General features: G+C 40.9%; 1 protein-coding gene across 2 annotated transcripts in view; it reads right to left on the reverse strand.

The window, feature by feature from the left end:
* CLTCL1 (clathrin heavy chain like 1) overlaps nucleotides 1–21,534 on the reverse strand; it is a 36,735-nt gene continuing 15,201 nt past the window's right edge. Inside the window, exons 6-33 of one of the 2 annotated variants that reach the window (XM_059827943.1) lie at nucleotides 20,909–21,082; nucleotides 20,433–20,630; nucleotides 19,877–20,077; nucleotides 19,600–19,752; nucleotides 18,843–18,965; nucleotides 17,956–18,093; nucleotides 17,585–17,749; nucleotides 17,000–17,180; nucleotides 16,468–16,631; nucleotides 15,602–15,727; nucleotides 15,156–15,298; nucleotides 14,310–14,544; nucleotides 12,302–12,424; nucleotides 11,741–11,886; nucleotides 11,159–11,342; nucleotides 10,396–10,588; nucleotides 9,764–9,921; nucleotides 9,505–9,669; nucleotides 8,954–9,061; nucleotides 8,431–8,598; nucleotides 8,205–8,354; nucleotides 7,236–7,367; nucleotides 6,781–6,891; nucleotides 6,030–6,200; nucleotides 5,020–5,241; nucleotides 1,950–2,029; nucleotides 1,156–1,159; nucleotides 1–940 (exon numbers count right to left, since the gene is read on the reverse strand). In XM_059827943.1, coding sequence (XP_059683926.1) covers nucleotides 830–940; nucleotides 1,156–1,159; nucleotides 1,950–2,029; nucleotides 5,020–5,241; nucleotides 6,030–6,200; nucleotides 6,781–6,891; nucleotides 7,236–7,367; nucleotides 8,205–8,354; nucleotides 8,431–8,598; nucleotides 8,954–9,061; nucleotides 9,505–9,669; nucleotides 9,764–9,921; nucleotides 10,396–10,588; nucleotides 11,159–11,342; nucleotides 11,741–11,886; nucleotides 12,302–12,424; nucleotides 14,310–14,544; nucleotides 15,156–15,298; nucleotides 15,602–15,727; nucleotides 16,468–16,631; nucleotides 17,000–17,180; nucleotides 17,585–17,749; nucleotides 17,956–18,093; nucleotides 18,843–18,965; nucleotides 19,600–19,752; nucleotides 19,877–20,077; nucleotides 20,433–20,630; nucleotides 20,909–21,082 — 4,227 coding nt within the window. In that variant the 3' untranslated portion in view covers nucleotides 1–829. Of the gene's footprint in view, nucleotides 946–1,155; nucleotides 1,160–1,949; nucleotides 2,030–5,019; nucleotides 5,242–6,029; nucleotides 6,201–6,780; nucleotides 6,892–7,235; nucleotides 7,368–8,204; nucleotides 8,355–8,430; nucleotides 8,599–8,953; nucleotides 9,062–9,504; nucleotides 9,670–9,763; nucleotides 9,922–10,395; nucleotides 10,589–11,158; nucleotides 11,343–11,740; nucleotides 11,887–12,301; nucleotides 12,425–14,309; nucleotides 14,545–15,155; nucleotides 15,299–15,601; nucleotides 15,728–16,467; nucleotides 16,632–16,999; nucleotides 17,181–17,584; nucleotides 17,750–17,955; nucleotides 18,094–18,842; nucleotides 18,966–19,599; nucleotides 19,753–19,876; nucleotides 20,078–20,432; nucleotides 20,631–20,908; nucleotides 21,083–21,534 lie in introns of both variants that reach the window. The other variant, XM_059827942.1, reaches the window with a different exon arrangement.

Below are 21,534 nucleotides of genomic sequence, written 5' to 3' on the forward strand. Positions count from 1 at the left end.
CCTGACACTGTGCTCTTGCATCTCTAGTACTTTGGCAGCCCATGCACACTCCCATGTTCACTTGCCACGCATAGCTGAGGTTTCCTTTAGTACCATTTAACATCAACAAGTAACATGCTCTCTTCTTGTTAAACAAAAAGGATCTGGGAAATGTTTGCTCTCTGGCATGAGAAGATTTATTTTCTTCAAGTCTCAGATCTACTCCAGAAAATATAGAACAGACTTCAACAGCATTGAACCCCAACAACATTATTGTCCAGAAAAGGAAACTTTCCCAATATTCCTTTAAACATTCAGAGCACAAATATTAGAAAGCCCATTTTCTTTTGCGCATAAGACTGCAAATAAAATGGGGTAGTCAGATGTATGTAAGCTTTCAACAATTCATTATTAACGAGATGCTTCACTGAATTGTTAACAACCCTGCTACTTCAGTAGCTTCAGCTAAAGCTTTAACAACTTGGTGCCAGGCAATTTCCCAGCTGTCTTCAACGGGCTTTGCAAAATAAAGAAAAATATGCTCTCTTCCCCCTGGCCTCAAGCAGTTATTGCTATATGAGTTAGTGAAATAGTGCCTTAACTTCAGACAAGAGTCTCACAATGTCATTAACAAAAGCTGCCTTTCAGAGGTTGAAATGTAACCGGACAATAATCAATAAATAACAGTAACAGGCATCCCGTTGAAGTCTCCTCATTGAGCCAGGCAGCAAGTGTGTTCAGCCAACAGAAGGTCATCTGTGCCTTTAGGACCATTGTACACTTCTTGGAGAAGTTTAAAAGGGACGGGAAGGAAGAGAACAGAGACAGTGAAGGTCTGTCAGAGAGCTAGTTACATATTGAAACCATAAACAGGCGGCTGGGTGAATCCTGGTGCTGTGTAGCCGTATGGGAAGTTTGCCTGGGGAGGTACTGCACTGGGGCCTGCTGTTAACATCAACTGCTGGCCTAGAAAAGCATGAGAAAAAACAAAGTTAGTTTAAGAACCCAAGCTTCCCTAATGCCAGCTGTACTATGGGACAGGATTATGAGGCTTTAGCTTAAAAATCAGCCACTGTGCAAGCATACACTAGCAAGTCACACTATTACTCAACATGCACCATGGAGTGGGCACCTAGCCCATCTGCTCTTGCTACCAGAAAACTACAAAAGCAAGGCAGGACTCAAAGGGAAGATGAGTATCAACTGCTCTTGAGGGCATGATAAGCCTGGCTTGTTTTGACGAGACCATACTGAAAGCCAAGCACACTGATACCATTTAACCCATGCATGGTCAGAACTGAAAAAGTAAAGCAAACAGTTAGGTCTGTTAGGTCTCACGGTCTGAAGAGACAGCGAACACACCTTAACAGATTTGTCTTCATCACTAGGAGCACACATGCCTCGTGCATATGTTAAATTCAGGTTAACATTTACATCAGACAGTGAACCAGTCACATCCTTACTTTACCAGCCACTTCTAGGTGCTTGTTAGCAGAATGCCTCTTCAGAAGGGCTTCTAAAATAGCAGCACACTTGAGGACAGCCATGGTTTTTTGGCTGCATGTGTCTTAAAATGGGTGAGCTAGAAAGCCAGTCTGCCTTCCTACTTGGAAGAGCAGAAGGCAGAGACATTCCTCTTAAACAGGAATAACAGGAGGAATTTGCATGGTCTGTAAGTTATTCCTGGGGTTCTGCACACCTTGGCATTCCCTCTCCTGTTACCATACTGAAAGACTATTCCTAAGCTAGAGTTCTGAGCCATGTAAGAGGAGAAATACAGTACTTCTACTCTTCAGCTAAAGTAAGAGTGAGATGTCACTTCAACAACTTATGCAGTCCATCTAGCAGAGACAGCCATTTTACTATCTAGTTGAAACCAGTTTACTTCAGCTGGAGATAGTCATTTAAGGTACCTCCACAAAGCAAGACCAGAGTGACAATAGGTAATCAATTAAAACCAAGTCTTTCACCTACCAAATACTATTGGAGTGGGTTCAGTTACTTGTTCCTCTTCTTTTCTTAGGCTTTCAGAAGCATCAAGTTTATCCACCTACATTGAAGCGAACAGGAGATGTATGAAGGCCTTGTCTAGGAATTGCACCATCATGTGAGGCTTTTCATGCCTGGTACCTTTGCTATCAAGTGTTCCTTTTATTAGTCCAAGTTGGAGACTATGAAAGTCTGCACGTTCGTAGCAAGCTATGTTGTAAACCTGCCTTCCCAGTTGTTTTGGGTTTACTGCAATAAGCAATAGCTGTCAAATGCAGAGATCATCATTACCTTCACGTGCAGCACTTCTTGGGGCCCTATTCTAGTCACTGTTAACTCTATGACCCAGAAAACATGCTCATCAGATTGCAGTTCCAAGCATCATCTCAAATGGGCCTAATCTACACTGATATATTAACCTGCAATCCCTCTCCCCTTCAATGAGAAGGCCCCACATCTTTAAAAATATTCCAGACCCATTAAGTTTGATCTTATCTAGGACTACAGCCTAACCTGGGCTGCAGAGCACTGGTTTAACTGTCTCAGTATTCACATAGACCCCTTTTAGAGGAAACTCTAGAATCATCATGCAAAGTGGCCTAGTAGTATCAGCTTTACACAGATCCCAGTGTTGTGCCAAATAAAACTCTGTTCATGCTAAACACATTTGTGAAAGTGCTACAGTAAAGCAGGAGCCCTGAACACAACTATGAATTGGGGGTGGGAGGGAGTCATCTGAGAAGGCAACAGTACCTTCCTTCTCTCAGTTTTAACAAGTTATATCTTTCATAAGAGAACCATTGAGACTGAAGACTGCAAGGCATAAAAAAAATATCAAAGCTTCACATCCAGATACAGGCACTACTAACATCCTGGGCAAACCTATATTTAGCCTAATGCTCTATTTCAGCTGCTCCTCATCCTCCTTTCCCACTGCAAGAATCATATCTGGTCTGAGAAGGGCTGCAAGAGGCATCTCTATTATACTTCAGAGATGTTATCTAGATGTGGTGTTCAACAGTTTCCTGGACTTTTTGAAGTTCACAACTCAAATTAATAACTTGAGTGGCAGTAGGTCTTTAACTGGTTCATTTATAGCTGTGAGCCTAACAGCTCTTCAGGATAACACTAAGTATTTGTGTTACAAATGCTATCCATCTTACTATGGAGCAAAACAATTGACAGCTACCAGTTTCAAACTAGTTGTATTGTTCTACTTACAACCTGGGATTCCCACTCTCCCTTGGATTAGACTTTCCTCTTTACTGCCCCTAAAGCATTAAGGGACTTAGAACAGAAGTGCAGTTACTCCCTCTGTTGGAGAAACAGCAAGCATGCTGAGAGCAGACATCCTGAAAAAAGGTCAAGAGCAGCTCTCCAGGAAAGCCCGAGCATCTGTGATTTGCTGCCTAGAAGTGAAGTTGTTCAAAAGGCTTCCAAATGAGTATCATCATACTTTGTGTGCCTGGCCCCTTCTGGGACATAGGCTATTCTGTGCATAAATACGCCTTTTTATGCATAGAAGACAGATAAGTTCTGGAAGACATACACACCCTGCTGATAAACTAGTCTATGCTTTTGTACTTTTGAAGTTAGTCACATGACAATTTTAGACATACCACATTTATAAAGCCCATTCTCTAATTCCATGTTTTGCAGTTAATTCAACAGACTAAATTAGTTCCACTGTAAACCACTTCACCATGCAGATTTTCCTTCTGGCAAGTTACCCCGTATTTAGTACATGTAATTACTTGTAAATCCAACCAGCAGTTTAGAAACCATGATCTTAGACCTAAACCTCACATAGAAGAGTACAGGTGAACTTGGGTGGCAAGCTTCTCCTCAGTGGAATATGAAGAGTTTAAGATCTGTGCAAGTACTTTCTTCATACTAACAGGCAAGAAGTTTCCAGAAGCTTTATGCTACTATTCAAACTCACCATGCCTGGAAGATTGCACTCTTCAGTAATTTACAGCATAACAAGCAATTTGCATTTAAAACACATCCCATTACATAGCAACTGCATTTGTTTACTTATGAACAACATCCTCCCTGCCACAAGATATCTGTAATATAGCAAACAGGAGCCCAAACACTAAAGTCCTCCTCAATCATTTGCGTCTGTTTCCCACAAAGAGGAGCAGAGTCTGGTTGGATTTTCAAGTTGCTTGTGAATAGTTATCCTTTTAGCATTAGAAAGTGAACAGGAAATGAGTTAGAGCTAAATTACACTGCTCTTCTGGCAGAAGCTACAGCTAGATTCCTGTAAAAGAATCCTAGGATATTGAGGGACACAAATGAACACAAAGAGTTTGAAATCAGAGTGTCACCTTATAGAACAGCCCATCAACCTGCAAGAAAATTCAGAGGGGAATACTTAACATGACTGATTAGAGGCAACCTTAAGCAGTCACTTTTAGATTACTCATTTTAACAAAGTTCTTTACTGTGATGTCCTATGCAACCCTAGAGCCTAAGGAAGTATCTTAGCTTAGTATCTTAGGGGTGGTTAAGACAAGCATTTCAGGACCACACATCATCAGAATATCTCTTCTCTCTCAATTGAGGACTAGCTATTGGTATCAGTATTGTACAGCCAGACTATGGATCTAAAGTTCTGTTTTCCATTTTAAAAAAGTCTTCAGCAGCCTAAACCTATCGCTGATGTAGGAATAGTGTCTACCGTTAGTTACTCAAAAGCTATATTCTCTGTAACTAGAAAACGGAGCACTTTTAGTTACACTAAGTACAGTGATAAACACTGTCCTCACCAAGTCTTCAGCTTCAACTACAGAGCCACTCTGAAAAGCGCACAGTTGCTTATGTCCACGATTAAAAGCAGAAGTTTAACTAGACCTCTTTCAAGTCCCAAGGCATTTATTTATAAATCTCACTAGCTAGCCTGAAGTGATTAAACCCACAAAACTTCCTGGAAGACTTAGTCTATGAGGAACAATATTCCAAATACATGCAAAGAGCTCTGGTTTGCATAATGCTAATCATCCAGCAGACTAGAAGTCTTAACTTTCTAGCCTATGCAATACTCACTTTGGTAAGGTACTCTCTCATCACTTGGATGAAATAAGGCATTGCAAAGTCCATGATGTTATGCCTCCATGCCAACTCAAGGACTACATCTGGGTGCAGCAAGTCGTAACACGTGAAAAGGCATGCTGCAAAGCACTCCTGCTTGCCTTCTTCCAGGAACCACTGAAGCAGCTTCTCTGCTAGTTCTGCATCTTTGGATTCTGCAGCATACTGCATAGCATCCTACAGAAAAGAACAACAGTTAAGCTTGACCCTTGCCTGTCACCATCTTGCTCTATACCTTATGTGCATGTTATTGCTAGCTAGACAAACCAGGTATTTGGCACACCATGAAGTTAGTCTTGAACAACACCAAGCATGTTCTGTAGGAGCTGAACTACAGTACATACGCTCAGTGAAGTCCTCTTATTTTGAGGCAACCCAGATACTTATATTAACATTATCCAACAGGCTTTCCCCTTAAGTACTTGAAGTGGCCTGATGAGATTTTGCTTAGTTTTGTAACAGAGAAGATAAACAGTCTTTCTGGTATCCCACCTACCTCACCATTAGATATTAAGGATTACCCACAGCAGAAGAGATTACTGCATCAACTGCTTGCTATGCATCAAGACAGAACATTATTTGCCAGCTCTCCTACAGAGTAGTCAAAAACTGGCCCATGTGAACTCACTACAGGCTTGAAGACTATACCATTGTAATCATGTTTCATCTGTACCCTAACAAGGGCATAAGTCTTCAGTTCTAACTGATACAGAAAACTACATAGATGCCATTGATTGGTTAGACAGATCTCCAAGTACAGGATAACATTATGAAATTAGATTTCAGACATGCATTTGAAATTGCAAACACTTCTGCTCTAAAAGCCTTTCCTTAAATTTCAAGTGAAGGGCTAAGACTAATGAGAACCCCAGATTTTAAACTAACAAAACACATTCAGTATCCAGATCTATGCTTCATAGCTCAGACTTTTTTGACAGTCAGGGAGAAAGGCTGCATTAACTCACCTTATAAAGACGGTCTTTCTTGCATAGCTCCACACTCTGTTTCCAGCGGTTGTTACCCTTATACAAGTATGCTGCAATACGCCTAAACTCAATTAGTTCATGCTTTTCCAGACGCTGAGCCAATGTTATGTTATCAAAGTTGTCATAGGCATCAATGGAAGCTCTCAAACCCTATTTTGAGAAAGAACTGTTACACACTTCCAGATGGTAGCAGGCGAGAACTACAGTAGAGAAGCATCTAAGCATGGTGCACAAGGATTTAGGTTCTGCCAGCTGGATGCTGATACTATGGCTACAGCTTGTTTACCCTGCAGGTTTCATGCATCTCTCCAAAAGATGATTTTTAACAAAGCATGATGCTAACTCAGTCATACTGACTTCACTTGACAGAACAGAAAAGCTAATTATCTTAAGACAAACCATGTCTTCCGAACAGCAGCCAACAGGGCTAGAAGCAAATCTGTTTACAGAAGTGTTGCCCAGTAGAGTACACACCTAATATAGACCTTTATGAAGCCTGTTGTTCTGAGACAAATAACTGTGGCATCTGCTTTGTTTGCAAATCACAGTGTCTCAAGAGTACCGCCTGCAAAGGGTCTGATTCCACCCCCACCACCGCTGCATTGCAGAAGTTATCTTCTACACAACGGAATTACTCTCTGTCAGAGGGGAAACAACCAAACTATGGCCTCCTCTTGTTGGAGAAAGAGGAGCATCCCTCAGGCCTAGCAATCTATTTTGTGGGGCTCACCTGGTAATCTTCCTCCTCTGTTAAAAGGTTGTTTAGAGCTTCATTAACTCCTTTGTTGTTGTGGTTCTGGACTGAACGCAGATAAGGCTTTACTAGAAGTAGCTGATTAACCTGGAATTAAGACGATTCCAATACAAGATTAAGTATACCAATTCTGACACTTCATATTCCTGAAACAGGTTCCCACTTGTTATTACAAGAGTTTGTGCTTACTGTCAGGACCCTTCAGACAAAGCATCTTGTATTGTCAGAAGTAAAATAAAACAGCCTCCTAGGCCAGTTATACTAACTCTTCCAGTGTTTCCCATATCAAGCCAGGATTGGGCTCCTTCTCAGTCCTTTATATGGGAGGCAAAGCCTCCTGACAGACGTCAAGCTTTTTTTCCAGCCAGAGACTGGAGTGTCTTAACTTGAGCAAGAAGATTTCTTATCCACCTACCATCTCCCAAACTCACCTTTGAGAAAAAATTGACTGTCCTGGTGTGATCCAGTCGTGGAGATAATACCAGCAAGAGATCATTGATCAGCAGAGGTTTGTAGTCTAAGTAGAACTGCAAGGCTTTGTAGTACAGTTCCACATTGGCCACCTGCATGGTTAGACACTAGTTAGTACTTCAAACACAAGTAAGCATAAGGTGCTTAGTTTGGATCACTTATCTCAGCACAAGGTTTATCTGACTCTTAAATAAAAGCTTAAGTTTCCTTCTAGAGGCCAGAAGTGTCACACTTAGATGCAGAATTCTCGTTCAGTCTTATGACTGCTTCTTGTGCCATCTGCTTCCAGACAGTGAAGGCACAAGCTACCCAGGGTAGTACAAACCAATTCTAACCCATCCACAGTTAATAGATCCTGGCCCAGGCAGCCCACTAGAGTTAATGTGACTATTTGTTGAACTCCTAAAGCCGGTAAAGGGTGTAGTTTTAACCAGTCTTTAAGTTGTTGCCTTGAAACCAGTAAGACCAATAAGAATTCATTCAGTCTCAAATCTTGTCTAAGCTATTAATCAACTCACTATTCTCTGCTGCATTCATGGGACTGCCCATCGCAATTCTCCCACTGAACAGCTAGAAACATTTGCAGAGATCTTTCAAGAACAGTCACAGCCTCAGACTAAGACAGCAGTTGGCTCAAAGGTATTAAGGAGGTTACACCTCTTGCTTGTGACCTACGATCCTGAGCAGTCTCTGAAAACATGCTGCGCTAGCTGCTGTCACTCAATAGAATGTGTTGCGCAGCAGAAAACAAAGGGTCTAAGATTAGACTAATTCTTGTGCTAAACTGATCGGAAGGTGTTAAGTACAGCAGGAGAACTGAGTAGTAGCTTAAGCAAACTAATTTTCTAAACAGCTATTCTGTTGTACATTTTTGCCTCTGTTCCAAAAGAAAACTTTCAGCACTTTGATTCAGTTAACTCATTACTTACCTTGGCAATTATGTCTTTAAACTGCCCTTCTTTCCAGGCATCAGTGGGATGATTCATCATAGTAATTATTGCATTGTCATACTCCTCATACTTGTCATAGAGGAATACAAGTTCTGCCCAGAGATGAGCCTGTTCTGCAGCTCTGAGCACCTGATAAACAAGAAATCAGTTTGATTCACTGACAGCTTCTCAACTTCACTTGCAGTGTAGCTGCCTTACTGCATACCTTTGGAATATTAACTCTAGACCAGAAGAGCTCCAGATGTTCCCTCATTTTCTGAGGCTTGAATTTGGAGTATAAGATGGCAAGTTCAGTAAACATTCCCATGTGAGCACGCTCTAGGCCCAAAGCAGCTTCTAAAAGGGCAATCAGTTCTTCAAAGTAGCCACGATCCTGGATGTTAGGAAAATAAGGATTAATTGCAAATTCATGACCAACTGGCACTTAAAGCTTGCTAAGACACATACTTAAATTCCACATGCTTTGCTTTTCTCTCCAAATGAGGGTGCTTAGACTTGTAAGACATGATTCCAGTGAGGCAACAGAATTGTAAAAAGAAGGGACAGTGAAAACTATCACCCTTCCATTTACTATAGAAAAAACTGCATGCAGCTATTAGGAAATGGAGATGGAAGAAGAATGAATTTAAGATCAGCCCCACAGGGTATCAGGTTTTATCTGTGACCACTTTACTAGCAGATACAAGTATGCTGTCTAGAGTCTTCTAGGATATTAACAGTGATCTAACCTGATAGTAACTGATCAGCTCTTCAAGTTCATCAGCATGGATGACTATGTGTAAGCCACAAATCTGTGCCAAGCGGAATTCTTTTCCATCCACACAGGCGAAGCATACCTGTAATGACAGTTAGCAAATAGTCAGTTAACAGGAGAATATTGCAATGTTTGCTTAATATCCTTATATTAAAGGGAAAGTTAATTAGCAAAACTTTACCAAATTTGAGGCTTATGGACAGTTCCAAATAGGTATTTCCATATTGCTTGCTCTAGAATTAAAATCTCTGCCATTCATTTTACACTGTTTTGAAATTAAGCTTTATCATCTTGGGCAAGAGGACAGCTTACAAAGCTACAAGCATACTCTGTAGCCAGAAACAGTTACCAAGCTACTGTCAGAGCCAACTGTAGATAGTTACGAATTAGCTTTAATTCCTCCATTAACTCTAATTCCCACATTACTGACAGAGCAAAGGAGTCCAATTATGCTCTAGAGCAACATGCTCAGAAGCAACAGTAGAGCACATTCTGTAGACTAAAAAACCCACGAGTTTAAGTTACCTCCTTCCAAGTCCTTGTGCTGTTGGCTTTGCGGCCACTGTCCACTGCTGCCTGATACTCTCCAAGGTGCACCAAGGTAGATGCCAGGCGAGCAAAGTTAGATACGTTGTTATAGAGTAGTTTTGCCGCTTCATACATCCCCTCTTCATAACAGCGATCACCAACCTGGATAAGGAGTCCAAGGTAAACAAGGGTAACAGCAAGAATTGGAGTCAGCTAAGCAGCAAGTCATACATGAGAACTGTGGATCAAAACATACCTGTTGTATATGGGCATTATTAGGGCCACTAATAAACTCCTCCAGCTCTGACAGACGATTAGTTTTCGCCAAAGCAAAAATAAGTTCCGTCTCTACATAAGACTCTCTAGCCTTCTTCCTGGCCATCTGTAAGAACTTGACTAGGTCCTCCCAGTTATCTTTAAGAGATAAGAAGTATTTAAGATACTGTTTAGTCATTCTGTATCGCCCAGCTTGCCCACCTTAGGAACAGTTTTCACTAATAGTCTCAAGGATCTCCTCCATCATAATACTAAGCCATTTGCATTTGAGTTAAGAATTCCCTGCTAAAGATCAAGTCACTTTCACATAAGGTTGAACTTCTTGCAACTATTCTACAATCCAGCTGGCAAGCAATTCTGCCACATAGAACTAAATAAATACATTATATTTGGCTCTATTTTAGATAATAACAGTCTAAATTATCTCCACATGAAGGTCTATCTTTGGTTTAGCAACACAGACAAGCTGTTGACAGGAATCTCACTAAACATTGACTCATCCATTCCATGTACTGACTGCTCCCAGAATTTGTAACTCTCAAGAATCCCGGCTGCTCAATGTAGATGCAATAAGCTAGCTCATATCCAAACAATCTAAAGTTTAAGCCTTACCATTTCTATTAGCTGCTTGAACAACTTCCATATAGGCAGATGGATCATCTGCTTTTATATAGGAGTCAATGGCTTCTTTCACCAAGTCCTTCTGGAGCTGTGCTCTGGCTAGCTGGCTCCATACTGCTGGTTCGTTACATCTCTCCGCAAATTCATAAGCACGGTCTAAGTTGCCAATGTGCTCAATCAGTACCTGTGTGAAATTGAAGTTGCAAGTTAAAAAAAAAAAATCAAAGCTTTATAACATTGTCCTTTCTAACAGAACTCTTCCTCCAAGTGCATACAATGTTTCTGTAAGCAATATGAAGCTAACTGCTTTTAGAACAGCCATTTCTGTCCAATGAAGTAGAGGCAGTGATAAGACGACTCTTGTTGCCGTTGTTTCTCTTCTGCCTTACACGAGTCAGTAATGCGGGCCTAAAGGCAATGCCTAATAGCATTTGCTTTCTCCTGCACCTTTCAAGTATGAATCTCCAAGGTAGCCACTCTGAATCAAATGCAGCACACACCCCAACCGTATAGTGCAACACCTCAACATTTTGATTACTTTGACCAGATCAGCCTCCGAAGTCAGTAATTTGTCTCTGTTTTCCTATTCTTTGCACATAATCCCACTTCTCCCTACAACTTGGTATCATACAGGAACTGTACTCAGTCTCAATTATTTAAGTGACAATCACTCCTTGAGAATCAATATAACAGCACACTTCCCATTCTCTTTATTACTAGCATTCTACACCTTCATGCAGGAACCATGCCTCACCTGAATTGCTGAAGTATTAACATCAAACTTTCTGAATATAGCAAAGGCTTCTTCATATAGCTCATTACTGATGGCAATGTTAGCAATATCTGGAGCATCATAGTTATCCAGCCGATTGATATATTCCATCACACGAGTGCGGTCAGCCTTAATGGCAGTCAGGATCAGCAGATTCTGCAGATTCCTTGGGTTAACAGAAGGCAGAGGCTATAAGCAGTGCACGGTAACACCTGCTTAAGTGACATGTATTGTACACGCAAAAAAAAAAGACAGACCCATTTGCTGTCACTAGCAACAACCTTTCATCCCCAGATTGAGAAGTACTGATATTTGCCTTCAGAAAGAAATTGCTTACCAGTATCAGTGTTCTCTTCTCTCAACGCATCACTGCAAACTGCATAGTGTTAACTAGCTCTGTTCTTAAAGCACAGAGGACTTAGAATTCTGCTTTTTCACCTGGTTATACACATTTAAGAGTGCTTAGGTCCTGCAACCAAGAGGCCCACAACCAACTTGGGTCACTTCATAACCTAAAGAGAGGCACTAAATAGGCTAAACTTGTGGACAAAGCTCTCATCTTACCTGTGTTCACTGAATACAGAATTATCCAAGACAATTTTTTCCAGTAACTCAATCAATTCATTAGGCAGGTCAGCAGTCATGAAAGCTTTCACAGTTACTGAAACCTCCTCAGGATCCTGTGTCTCTGATAAAGCTGTTTGGACAACCTGGATTCGAAAGCAGGAAGCTATTAAGTGTTTTCCCCAAATGAGATATCTGCCAACCTATTCTAGTGAACTACAAATTAAGGCTTCAGAACTTTGAGAGTATTGTGTCACAGACAGCAAGAAAGAGCTACTTCTATACTGGATAGAGCTGTTAAAGTCACACCTTGGGTTTGTATAGGGAGCAAATTCACTAGAGGTAGGTCACTCCACAGGACAGAAATATTTTACTGGTGAGCTAATTTTCTGACCATGAAGGTCAGAGTTAATACCTGCCACTTAAACTCTTCAAATTTCTGTGTGGTTGAGATGGGGCCTCAAGGGACCTTGTGGGGGAAGACAGCTACTTTAACACTCCATAATGTTTCTGAGACATCCTGAGTCTCCTCATACTGCAAGTTTAGCCTTTGTGCTGTACCTGGTCAATAAGCTGCCGCCTGAATGGGTTGTTTTCTTCAAGAACATTTGCCCAGAGTTCAGGGTCCTTCCTGCGCACCAGATAGCGAGCCTCACTCTTAAACAGTGAGTTCTCATTGCAGACCTGAAGGAGAAGTTACAAATATTGGTGTAAGTGTTAAGAGTTAGTACCACAAGACAGGTTTAGCTAGCTATGAATCAGACAGTCTAGAAGACTGACTAAACTAATTGCTGACCAATGCTAAATGCCACAGACAAGTTCTTACCCAACCTCTGATCTGGAAGGCTCATGGAGAAGGTCTCCAGCAGAATTTCTATAGCTTCTCTTGGTTTTGCCCGACACACAAATACTGTGACAGTGGCTTCACAGTAACTATTTGCTTCTGTTTGAAGTGAAGACCTGCAGAAGCCTGAAGAACTTAAGTTTTAAATCTAGAAAGGAAGCCACTTGCCTGGGCAATATTAAGTAGTGAACTGATGAATGGTGCTGGTGTTTAGAGCTAGAAATAGGTTATGTATTTAGTGTCATTAGCTTTACACTAGTAGTGTTCAGAGTAGCAAGTGGCTTGGATTCCCCTGTTGAAGTGTTAAGGGTACAGAATAAATGTGAAATCTCCCATAGAAGTGCAGCAAGGAAGAGTTATGAATTATGATCCTATTAGTACCACTAGAAACCTGAAGGCCTATTTCATCTTCTACCAACAGGTTGTGTTTTGTTAGTATCCAAATTAGCTCTTGGAATCTCAAGTACTTTGCCGTAAGCAAATTAGTAGTAGCACAATTTTGCTTTACTTTGTACATCTATTAGTTGCAGGAGTTGAGCCCTCTTCTACGAGGCAACAATGTCTGAAGAATAATTCTTACAGGAGGAAGATCTTTTCTCCATAACCAGAAACACCTGCTCAGAACACCAGTTCAAGGAAGAAACTGGTACTGACAAGTTATTCTGGTTAACCAGAATGTTAAAGCTTATCCTAACAAAGTTTCCTAGCAAAACAACAATGCAGAGCCACCTTCATATCCTGAAATAAAAAAGCCAAATGTAGCCAGCTTTTTTTTCCTTTCTTTTTTTTTTTTTTTTTTTTTACAGCTACAGAGGAGGTATTACTTCAAAGATAGCTGCTTCAGGCTGGAAAGTCATCCACTTTCAGCAGCAAGCCTAGATTATACCACCATTTTATCACTTACAAGGTAGGCCTTGCCAGGGAACAGCATTTACTTGCTTTAAATTGGGCAAAACAAGCTAGTTCTTACCCCTGCACAGCTGACATTCTTTGCATATACTAGTGCAGAAGTGCAGGTAGGAGGAGAATGTTTTCTTTCTCAGCAGCCACAAGCACTATAATCTGGCATTAAGCTCTGGTGTTCAGTTTGAGACTAGGATGTGTTTGGAGAACCCTGGGAATTTCACTTGCCCTTGAACTTCCAAGGGAGGTTCTAAGAATCAACAAGCTTAAGATAGGAGAGGAATGCTATCAGAATAAGTCCTTGCAGTTTGACTGTCAACATTTATTTTCCTCATTTCTAGTTAAGTATTGAAGCAACTCTAAGGGTCAACCACAGTAAGGGAAAATTACAAGCCCTGTTCTAGTTTCAGGGAAGCTTTTCCTCCTACTGTAGAGTCAGGCTAGATGACAGCCTGTCCCTTCTGCTGATCAAGTGCTCAAGGCTCAAAAAAAGAAAATCAAATTAACAAAGGTTTAACAGTAGGCATATTTGTTAGCCAGGCCCAATAAACAATTTAATTTTGAGCACAGTCAATGGAGGAAAGACATGAATGGTACCTTTAAAGCTACAGATTTATACAATTTCAGTTTGGACATATAGCATAAGAGTTCTTCTCAAAAGCATAAAAATTACCGTCTCCATATACAAGAATCCTGCCTACCTCAACTCCTGAGTGAGACTGCAAGACGGGATTCCACAAGTGTTAGACAAATAGCCAGCTAGGCTTCCACTTTAGGCAGCAAGTAGTTCTTTAACATGTTTATAAATGCAGTTTTGCTAACCTTTATGAGTTCCAGATCACATTGCCCCCTCTCATAAGCAACGCAGGCCAGATGAGGGTCCCTCTTTTCACAATATTTGCCAACTACACGGCTGTCATAGTAAGGATTCTCACGAAGGAACCGCTCTGGATTATTATTACTGTCAATGTAGATTTTGGCCAAGGCATTATGAGTCGCAGGTTCTTCACAGCCTTCATGAATCCTTGATTCAAGCCATGGCAACAGCAACTTAAGCCTTTGAAGAAGCAAACATTTTAGGTTTATAAGTCAGACCGAGGTATGCTTGACATCTAGCCATTAATACCTGGCCTTCCCTTCAAGCAAGTCTGCTGGTCAGACTTAAAAGCAAACAGAGACCAGCCAGTTATTTTTAATTAGTCCTAAATGAGTGGAGGCCAGATCTGCAGTTTAACATCAGGGAGGGTTGCAGATGCCACTAGTTTTGCAAACTTTCCTTTCAACTTCTTTCTATTAGCTGGCTCTTCACACTTAAAGCCATTTGTTCATTTTACAGGTAACTACAAACCAATTACACAAGCTGCTGTGTGCCTACAACAAGACTGTCTTGACAGTCTTATCCAGATTTATTCCAAAGGCACATCCCATGGTTGGCTGTACAGGCAGTGTTCAAAAGCCATGTTATTCATGATGCAGTGCTGTCAGGCATTCCTATATGGCTCAAATAATCAAGAGACTGACTAGCAAATGTAAGCTGCTTTTCTATAAAGAAACATAAAACAATATTAGTATTGTATCATTGAAGAAAACTGCATCCAATTCAATATGGGTGTATAGCAGGGTCAGGAAAGCCCAACACTGGTGTATCTACAGATACATTTTCATTACCGATTTCTTTTTTCCACTTCAGCCACCAGCTCATCTGTTGAGAACTGGCCTCTAACCACCATGATCAAGTTCTTAATGACATCTTCAGAACAATCCACATCAAGAAGCCCTCCAACCACTGCTGGTATACGGCTAGGATTCACCTAGAATAAGCCACCATCATTAAAATTAGTTATTAGCATTACTAATAAGCCACCCCTAGTCTTCCACATGGGGAAGTTCTAATTAACAATTTAAACTATGCTTTAAAGCAGTGAATTTTAAGTTAGTGACACATTTGTATACACATTCCAGGAAAAACTACACTTACAGGCTTGTAACAGACAAAAGTTTTATTGAAGAGCCTCTGCACTAGAAGTGTGAGCATAAGAAGAGACATAATAGATTCTGCTTTAGTTTACTGAAAGGAAGGAAAGAGCAAGAGCTTAAAATTGGGTTCTTCTTACCTTCTGTACATAGATCTCTATATACTTCTGCAGATTATTGCGATATAAGTAGAGCACCAGGTCATGAACAAAGTCAAATCGATCACAGACAATGATCAGAGGAAGCTGGTCTGTGAGCTTTGCCTCCTGTATTTTGTGCAAAAAAGAGTAAGCAACCACCATTTGTTGAAGCATTTTCAAAGCAGGAAAATCTAACCAAGTTCCCTTAGCACTAGAAGTCACAATAAATTCAAATTTAAGACTGCCAAGCATACAATTAACTTCAAAAGCAAGTTACCCACTATGAATACCATGCGGCCAGTCTATCAGTGAAGTTTTAAGTTTAGGCTCTTCATGAGGTGCCACATTAGGCCTACTTCATTAGCTTCAAAATTACTATCAATTTTGAAGACAGTTGCTGGGCCAAGAACTCAACAATACAAAATGAAGTGGCATTAAAATCCCATTTTACCAGTCACAAAGCATGCAAAGTGTTGTAGTACAAGGTGAGTCCAGTTTTAATAAGCTTTGTCTTGCCAATATCCTTGATAAAGCTCCTGCTGAATACTTCAGCATAGTCTTTCCTTCTGCCAACCTGTATTCACCTATTGTTAAGTGACAACGTATTCATGAGTTTGGTACAAGTTGTATCACACAGGCTAGTTTTAAAGGAATGGTGAATTTGGGCTTGTTTTCGCAGAAATAGCCTAGAAGGACCTATTATACACCTGGAATAGGATCAGGCTCCTATTCCAGCTACACAGTAGACTACTCACAGCCATGCCAGCTAAACCTTGAGTTGGTATTTCCCTCCATTAGAAGGCTGTATTTCTGCTGCTACGCAGAACATACAGAGAACTGCTCAATCCATTGGACAGAATATTTACCTTCAGGAAGTTCTTCACCCGTTCTGGGTTATAGCAGTTACTTTCACGGCAGATTCTTTCCACTTCCTTTATCTGACCAGTCTTGCAAGCTGCCTGGATGTACTTGAAGTGAACATCTGGATCCTGGCTGAAGTTCACAATGGAACCCAAGAAATAGAACAATCCTAGAAAGAGTCACATGTTTTAACATAGTTAGAAGGCTAAGTGAAGCAAGTGCAGACTGTTACGGGCTTCAGCTTATGACTTAGTTTCTTAACGCTCTGGAGTAAAGATCAGAAAGAAAGACAAAACCTGAAAAAGGGGAAAAATCCTTCTGATTTTTCCTGCAGTTGAATGAAAGCTACTCTCTCAGCAGGGCTGAACTATCTAGAACAAAGCTACCCCTAGAACTTACTGTGATGAGCTCACTTTGGTAAATGCATTCTAAGGTCCAGCCATGTGACAAGTACCTCTCCCATAAAAGCTACAATCCTTACTATTAGCTTCAATCAAGTAGTGCTTTCAAGTAAGCTACTTCCCTCTAATACTGTACCTTCATAGCTTTTGAAAGACTCAAAAAGCTCCACAAGAGACTGGGTACCAAGCTGCTCATGGTATTTAGAAGCAACTTGCACACAGAGCTGTAGGTTTTGCCTAATGTTGGCTGACAGCATGGCACGCAAGCACTCCACAGAGTCTTCAACTGAGAGAGAGCCAAAGAAGTTCACAAGCCACTGCAAAGAGAAGAAATTTTACTCAGTAACTTATACACGATTTGACTGACTTCTAAAATGTGGCAACTAGCCAGAGTTTCTACCCCAGCTACTAGAGAGAAGTCTTCCATGCACTAAGACCAAAGACTTAAGAAACATACTCATCATCTTTACAACTACAAAAATGCAGTTTGGAAGTAAGATTTGAAATGCTCACCTGGGAAACTGAGGTTAGATTTAAGCTATTGAAAGTACAGATTACAGTTTAATCATGAACTAGACAAATGTTCTTTAGTCACAGCTACATGTGCTACTTCAGTACCTACAAACCACCTTACAACAGCTGCAGGGGTTTCAGCAGCTATAGAAGTGCTAAGGAGTGTTCACTTAAGCTTTCACTTTCTTACTCTGTAAAACAGACTTACCTCAGGATTCAAGAGGTGAGTATGAACAACAGCACGTTTAATATCATAGAGATCCGTATAGTGTTCCAAAGCTCGCTGGAGCAAGCCTGCCTTTTCACACAACTGGGCAATATGAGCACGATCATAGTGTGTAAACATTTGGTTTCCAAGAATGGCATCTGCAACCTAAGAGGTTACATTTCATATTCAGACTGTCAGAGAATCACAGCAGCTCAGCCTAAAAGTTGTTGAGAAGTCACAGCAGTGACTCATTAGCGGTCTTTGATGTTGCTAAACTACTTACAGATATCAGTATCAGAGATCATATTCTCATGCAAGCCTACTACTGTCTCTCCTTCACTTTTTGGAGGAACTAGGTTAAGAGGTCTTACCTGCGGGGCATGAATCAAATTCATTTCCAGGAGACGAGTCTGAAGGTGGCCTTCTGCAGGGCGGTTATTTTTCAGGGCATCCAACAGAAAGGATGTGCACTGCTGAATAAGACTGTTCTCCATGAACACATCCACAATCTGTTGAGATTGGTCAAGTTAGAGAAGAGGGTCTATATACACACAAGCACATTTAATCTGTATGGCCTGGCTAGAAGGCTAGAAAGGCAGCTCATCACAGCACCTAGCATGCTATATTCCTGTTATTTGCATAAGATTACTACCATGGTAATAGAGAGACAAGTTTCACACTTTGTTTTCTTTTTCTCTAGATTATAAGCAGCACATTGTCTTGAGCTATTTGCCAGATTTTGCCACCCACTCTATTTAGTTTTAACACAGCATGCAAATCCCATCCCTTCTCTCTTATTGGGATAGTTGCTACAAGAAAAGCTAAGACTTTTTCTAAGCAGCTTCAATTATTTAATAATGCAAATTGTTGCCTTATTTCTGTCCATTTAACCAGAAGTGGCCACTGGCAGCCAGCACTCAACTTAGCTTTAATTGTTCCGTTTTCTACATTCTCTGCATGAGAAGAGTTAATGTATGCTCCATTAAAGGCAACAGTAGAACAGTAACACTATTGCTTAGACTAAGAGTGTGGCAGATTCACTATCAATATTATAGTAATAAGCCAGAAAGCTTCCACAAGAACTTGAGAGCACACTTGCCTCTAAAGACTTAATGGCAACCAAACTTGACCAGAATAGTTTAGTCACTTTTCTAACCAAGCCAACTAGAGACCTGAACTGGCCTTACCAGTCCCCAAAATGGTACTATGCTATTACCTCTGTCTAGAAAGAGACCAGTATTCTTGTTGTAGGCATCACCTGGTTAATGTTAGCCAGTGGCTCCTCATCCTGTACCAGCATCTGAGAGAACTGCAGGCCTTGCTCTGGACTGACTCTCATCACACTTCTCAGTAAGAAGATCCAGTCTGGGGTATAGCCAACCTAGAGATTTCAGAAACAGTCATGCATGTCTGGGAAGCTTTACCCATCTTTTAAGCCTTCAGATTCTTTAGCATGGGCACCATGAACTGCTGTGAGGTTGCCATGCCCAAACCCCATCCCCCAAGATTTCTCAGATAAAAGCATTGCTTGTCTGTTGACACAGAAATTCAGTATTCACCTACTTAGTAACTGAACTTGCGCCAGGGCATTTCTCTTGCTAGGTAGGAAACCTGCTAGAACAAATCTTTCAACAGTTTTAAGGCACTATCCATCAAGTAAGGTCCTAAACTTACAACTGGACATCAGGCAAATTGTTTTGTAATCTGTCCAAGAAAAAGTGTCTTACGGATTTAAGAATAATCTTATCTTTATTCTCTAGAATAAGCTTGAGCCAGTCCATTAATTTGATAGTTCATAAAATTCTGGATGTTCGGAATTTAATTTTTGGACACTGCTCAGACCTTAGTCATACACCATGATTTGCACTATGATGATGAAGAAAACACTGTTTCTCAACCTTATCTACTTATCACTTTTAAGTGACAGGAATCAAACTTATCTCGTGGAAGATAGCTTGAGAATGTACACATTAAACATAAGATAGAGTCTAGCAGTTTGTGATAAACAACTTTACCTTTTTAGCATACAGCACTATTTTCTGGAATTGACCAGTTTCAGCAAAGCACTGAATCACTTTGTTTGGCACATTAGCACGAAGATAGACACTGAGTGCAAGGGTTGGGTCAGCTGTCTTCACCAAGTCTCCCAGCTCCTCTGAGCACTCCAGCTGCAGTCAGAAGTGGTATTTTTGTCAAGCAGAAGAATTCAGAGATGTAGTATCAACAAAACTATTGTTCACACTCAATTGTTACAAGGCAACAGAATTAAGCTAGTGTCATGATTGAGCCTACCTTGTCTTCCTTCAGCCACTTCTCCAGAAGCTGCTTGCGGCCCTGCTGTAGGACAGGGCGACAGAGCTCCAGAGACTCAAACTTGTTCAGCTGTCCCTGGTCAAGCAATATTCCAAAGTACTGGAGCAGGGGAGAGGCCTGCCCAGGCTGAGCTGGTACACTCTGGAACTTCCTGATTGTATCGCTGGTACGTAGAATTCCCTGAAGAGGCACAAGATAGAGAAGCAATGTTTAATTAGTGAAGGCTGAATATTATTAGTCAAAAAACAGGTGTTAAGCTATACACTGAAGCATCTAGTCTTAAGCTTTCAGGGTGGAGATCTTCAAACCAATGACATTCTAGGAAGAAGTCAGTGGCCACAGCAAGTCCAGTCTACGGTTGGAGAAATATAGCATGGGATACAGGAGAATGTATTAGTCAGAAAAACAACCAAACTGCAGGGAACTAAGGCTAGTATTGGAGCACTTTAGTTTTTGAATGTCAAGTACTGAAATGCAAGTGAGCTAAAGCAAGTCCACTAAGCTAAGGCAAATCCCCATGACTTCTAAGCTTTACCTTTGGTGCAGATGCAGCTACTTTAGCAGCATCTGCGTAGCTTCCTTGAGCAAACAGTGTGTTGAACTTTCTGGCAAATAATTCCTCTGCCCCAGCTAGATTACTACGTATAGCCATACGCAGTCCCAAGTCAGGATTCTGGAGAACATTTGTAGCATAGTTCACTATGTTGTCTTCCTCAACACATACAGAAAGCACCTGGAAAGGACAAAAGGCATATTGAAGAGTATTGTCCTTTCCACAACGACTATGAACTATAGCAACCAAATGGCTAGGCAACCCATCAGTGAAGTAGTAGATTATTAAAAAACACAAGTTCCTCCCCAAGCAGTTCTGCACTAGGAGAGGTTAAAACTGACTAATCAAATAGTTACTTGCTCCCTTCCGTGACATTTGTTGCATCAAGTGACTCATTAGGTTTGTTACATTCCATCTGAGCTTTAGAAGGCTCAAAAACAGAATGGTGGATTTGTTACCTGTCCTTTTTTGTTCACACCAATAATGCCTGAGGTAGGTTCATGAGGAGCTGTGACAAAGATAGTATCAGCACTAATACGGTTCATGTAGATGCACACTCCAGACTCCAAGTCATACATGTGAATATATCCATACTTTGTGATCAGGTAGATAACACCATGCTTAATTCCGATCTGCCAAAAGATGAGGTTTTATTAGTCAAGATGTAGACTGTAACAGTTAAGACAGCTGCCTTTAGCCTAGTCACAAGACAGTACTGCAGCAACATGCCTTTGCACTGACACTAAGAACAAATATAGCTTCGGGCTCCTTCCTTACAGACTCAAAGCAATGAACAGCTTTGCTGGCCATGTGGAGCCATAGCTCCACTGAATAGAGATGTTTAAGGGAAATTAAGATTCAGTTGCAGCAAAGGACTTACTCCTCATCCTAGTGAGCCAGGCTGAGGGAGAAAGTTTGGGCATAGTTAGCATTCTAGTCTAGATATGGCAGTACAAGTTTCTGTTCAGAAATATTAATGAAATAATACCACACTCTTCTGACAAGGCCTACCCAAAGCACCAGCAGAACCTAAACCAAGCTCAGCTATTGAGTACTCCAGTTTATCTGTCAAGTCACCTAAACT

This window comes from Gavia stellata, chromosome 21, assembly GCF_030936135.1.
Source record: "Gavia stellata isolate bGavSte3 chromosome 21, bGavSte3.hap2, whole genome shotgun sequence".
In the NCBI taxonomy this organism is placed as follows: domain Eukaryota; kingdom Metazoa; phylum Chordata; class Aves; order Gaviiformes; family Gaviidae; genus Gavia; species Gavia stellata.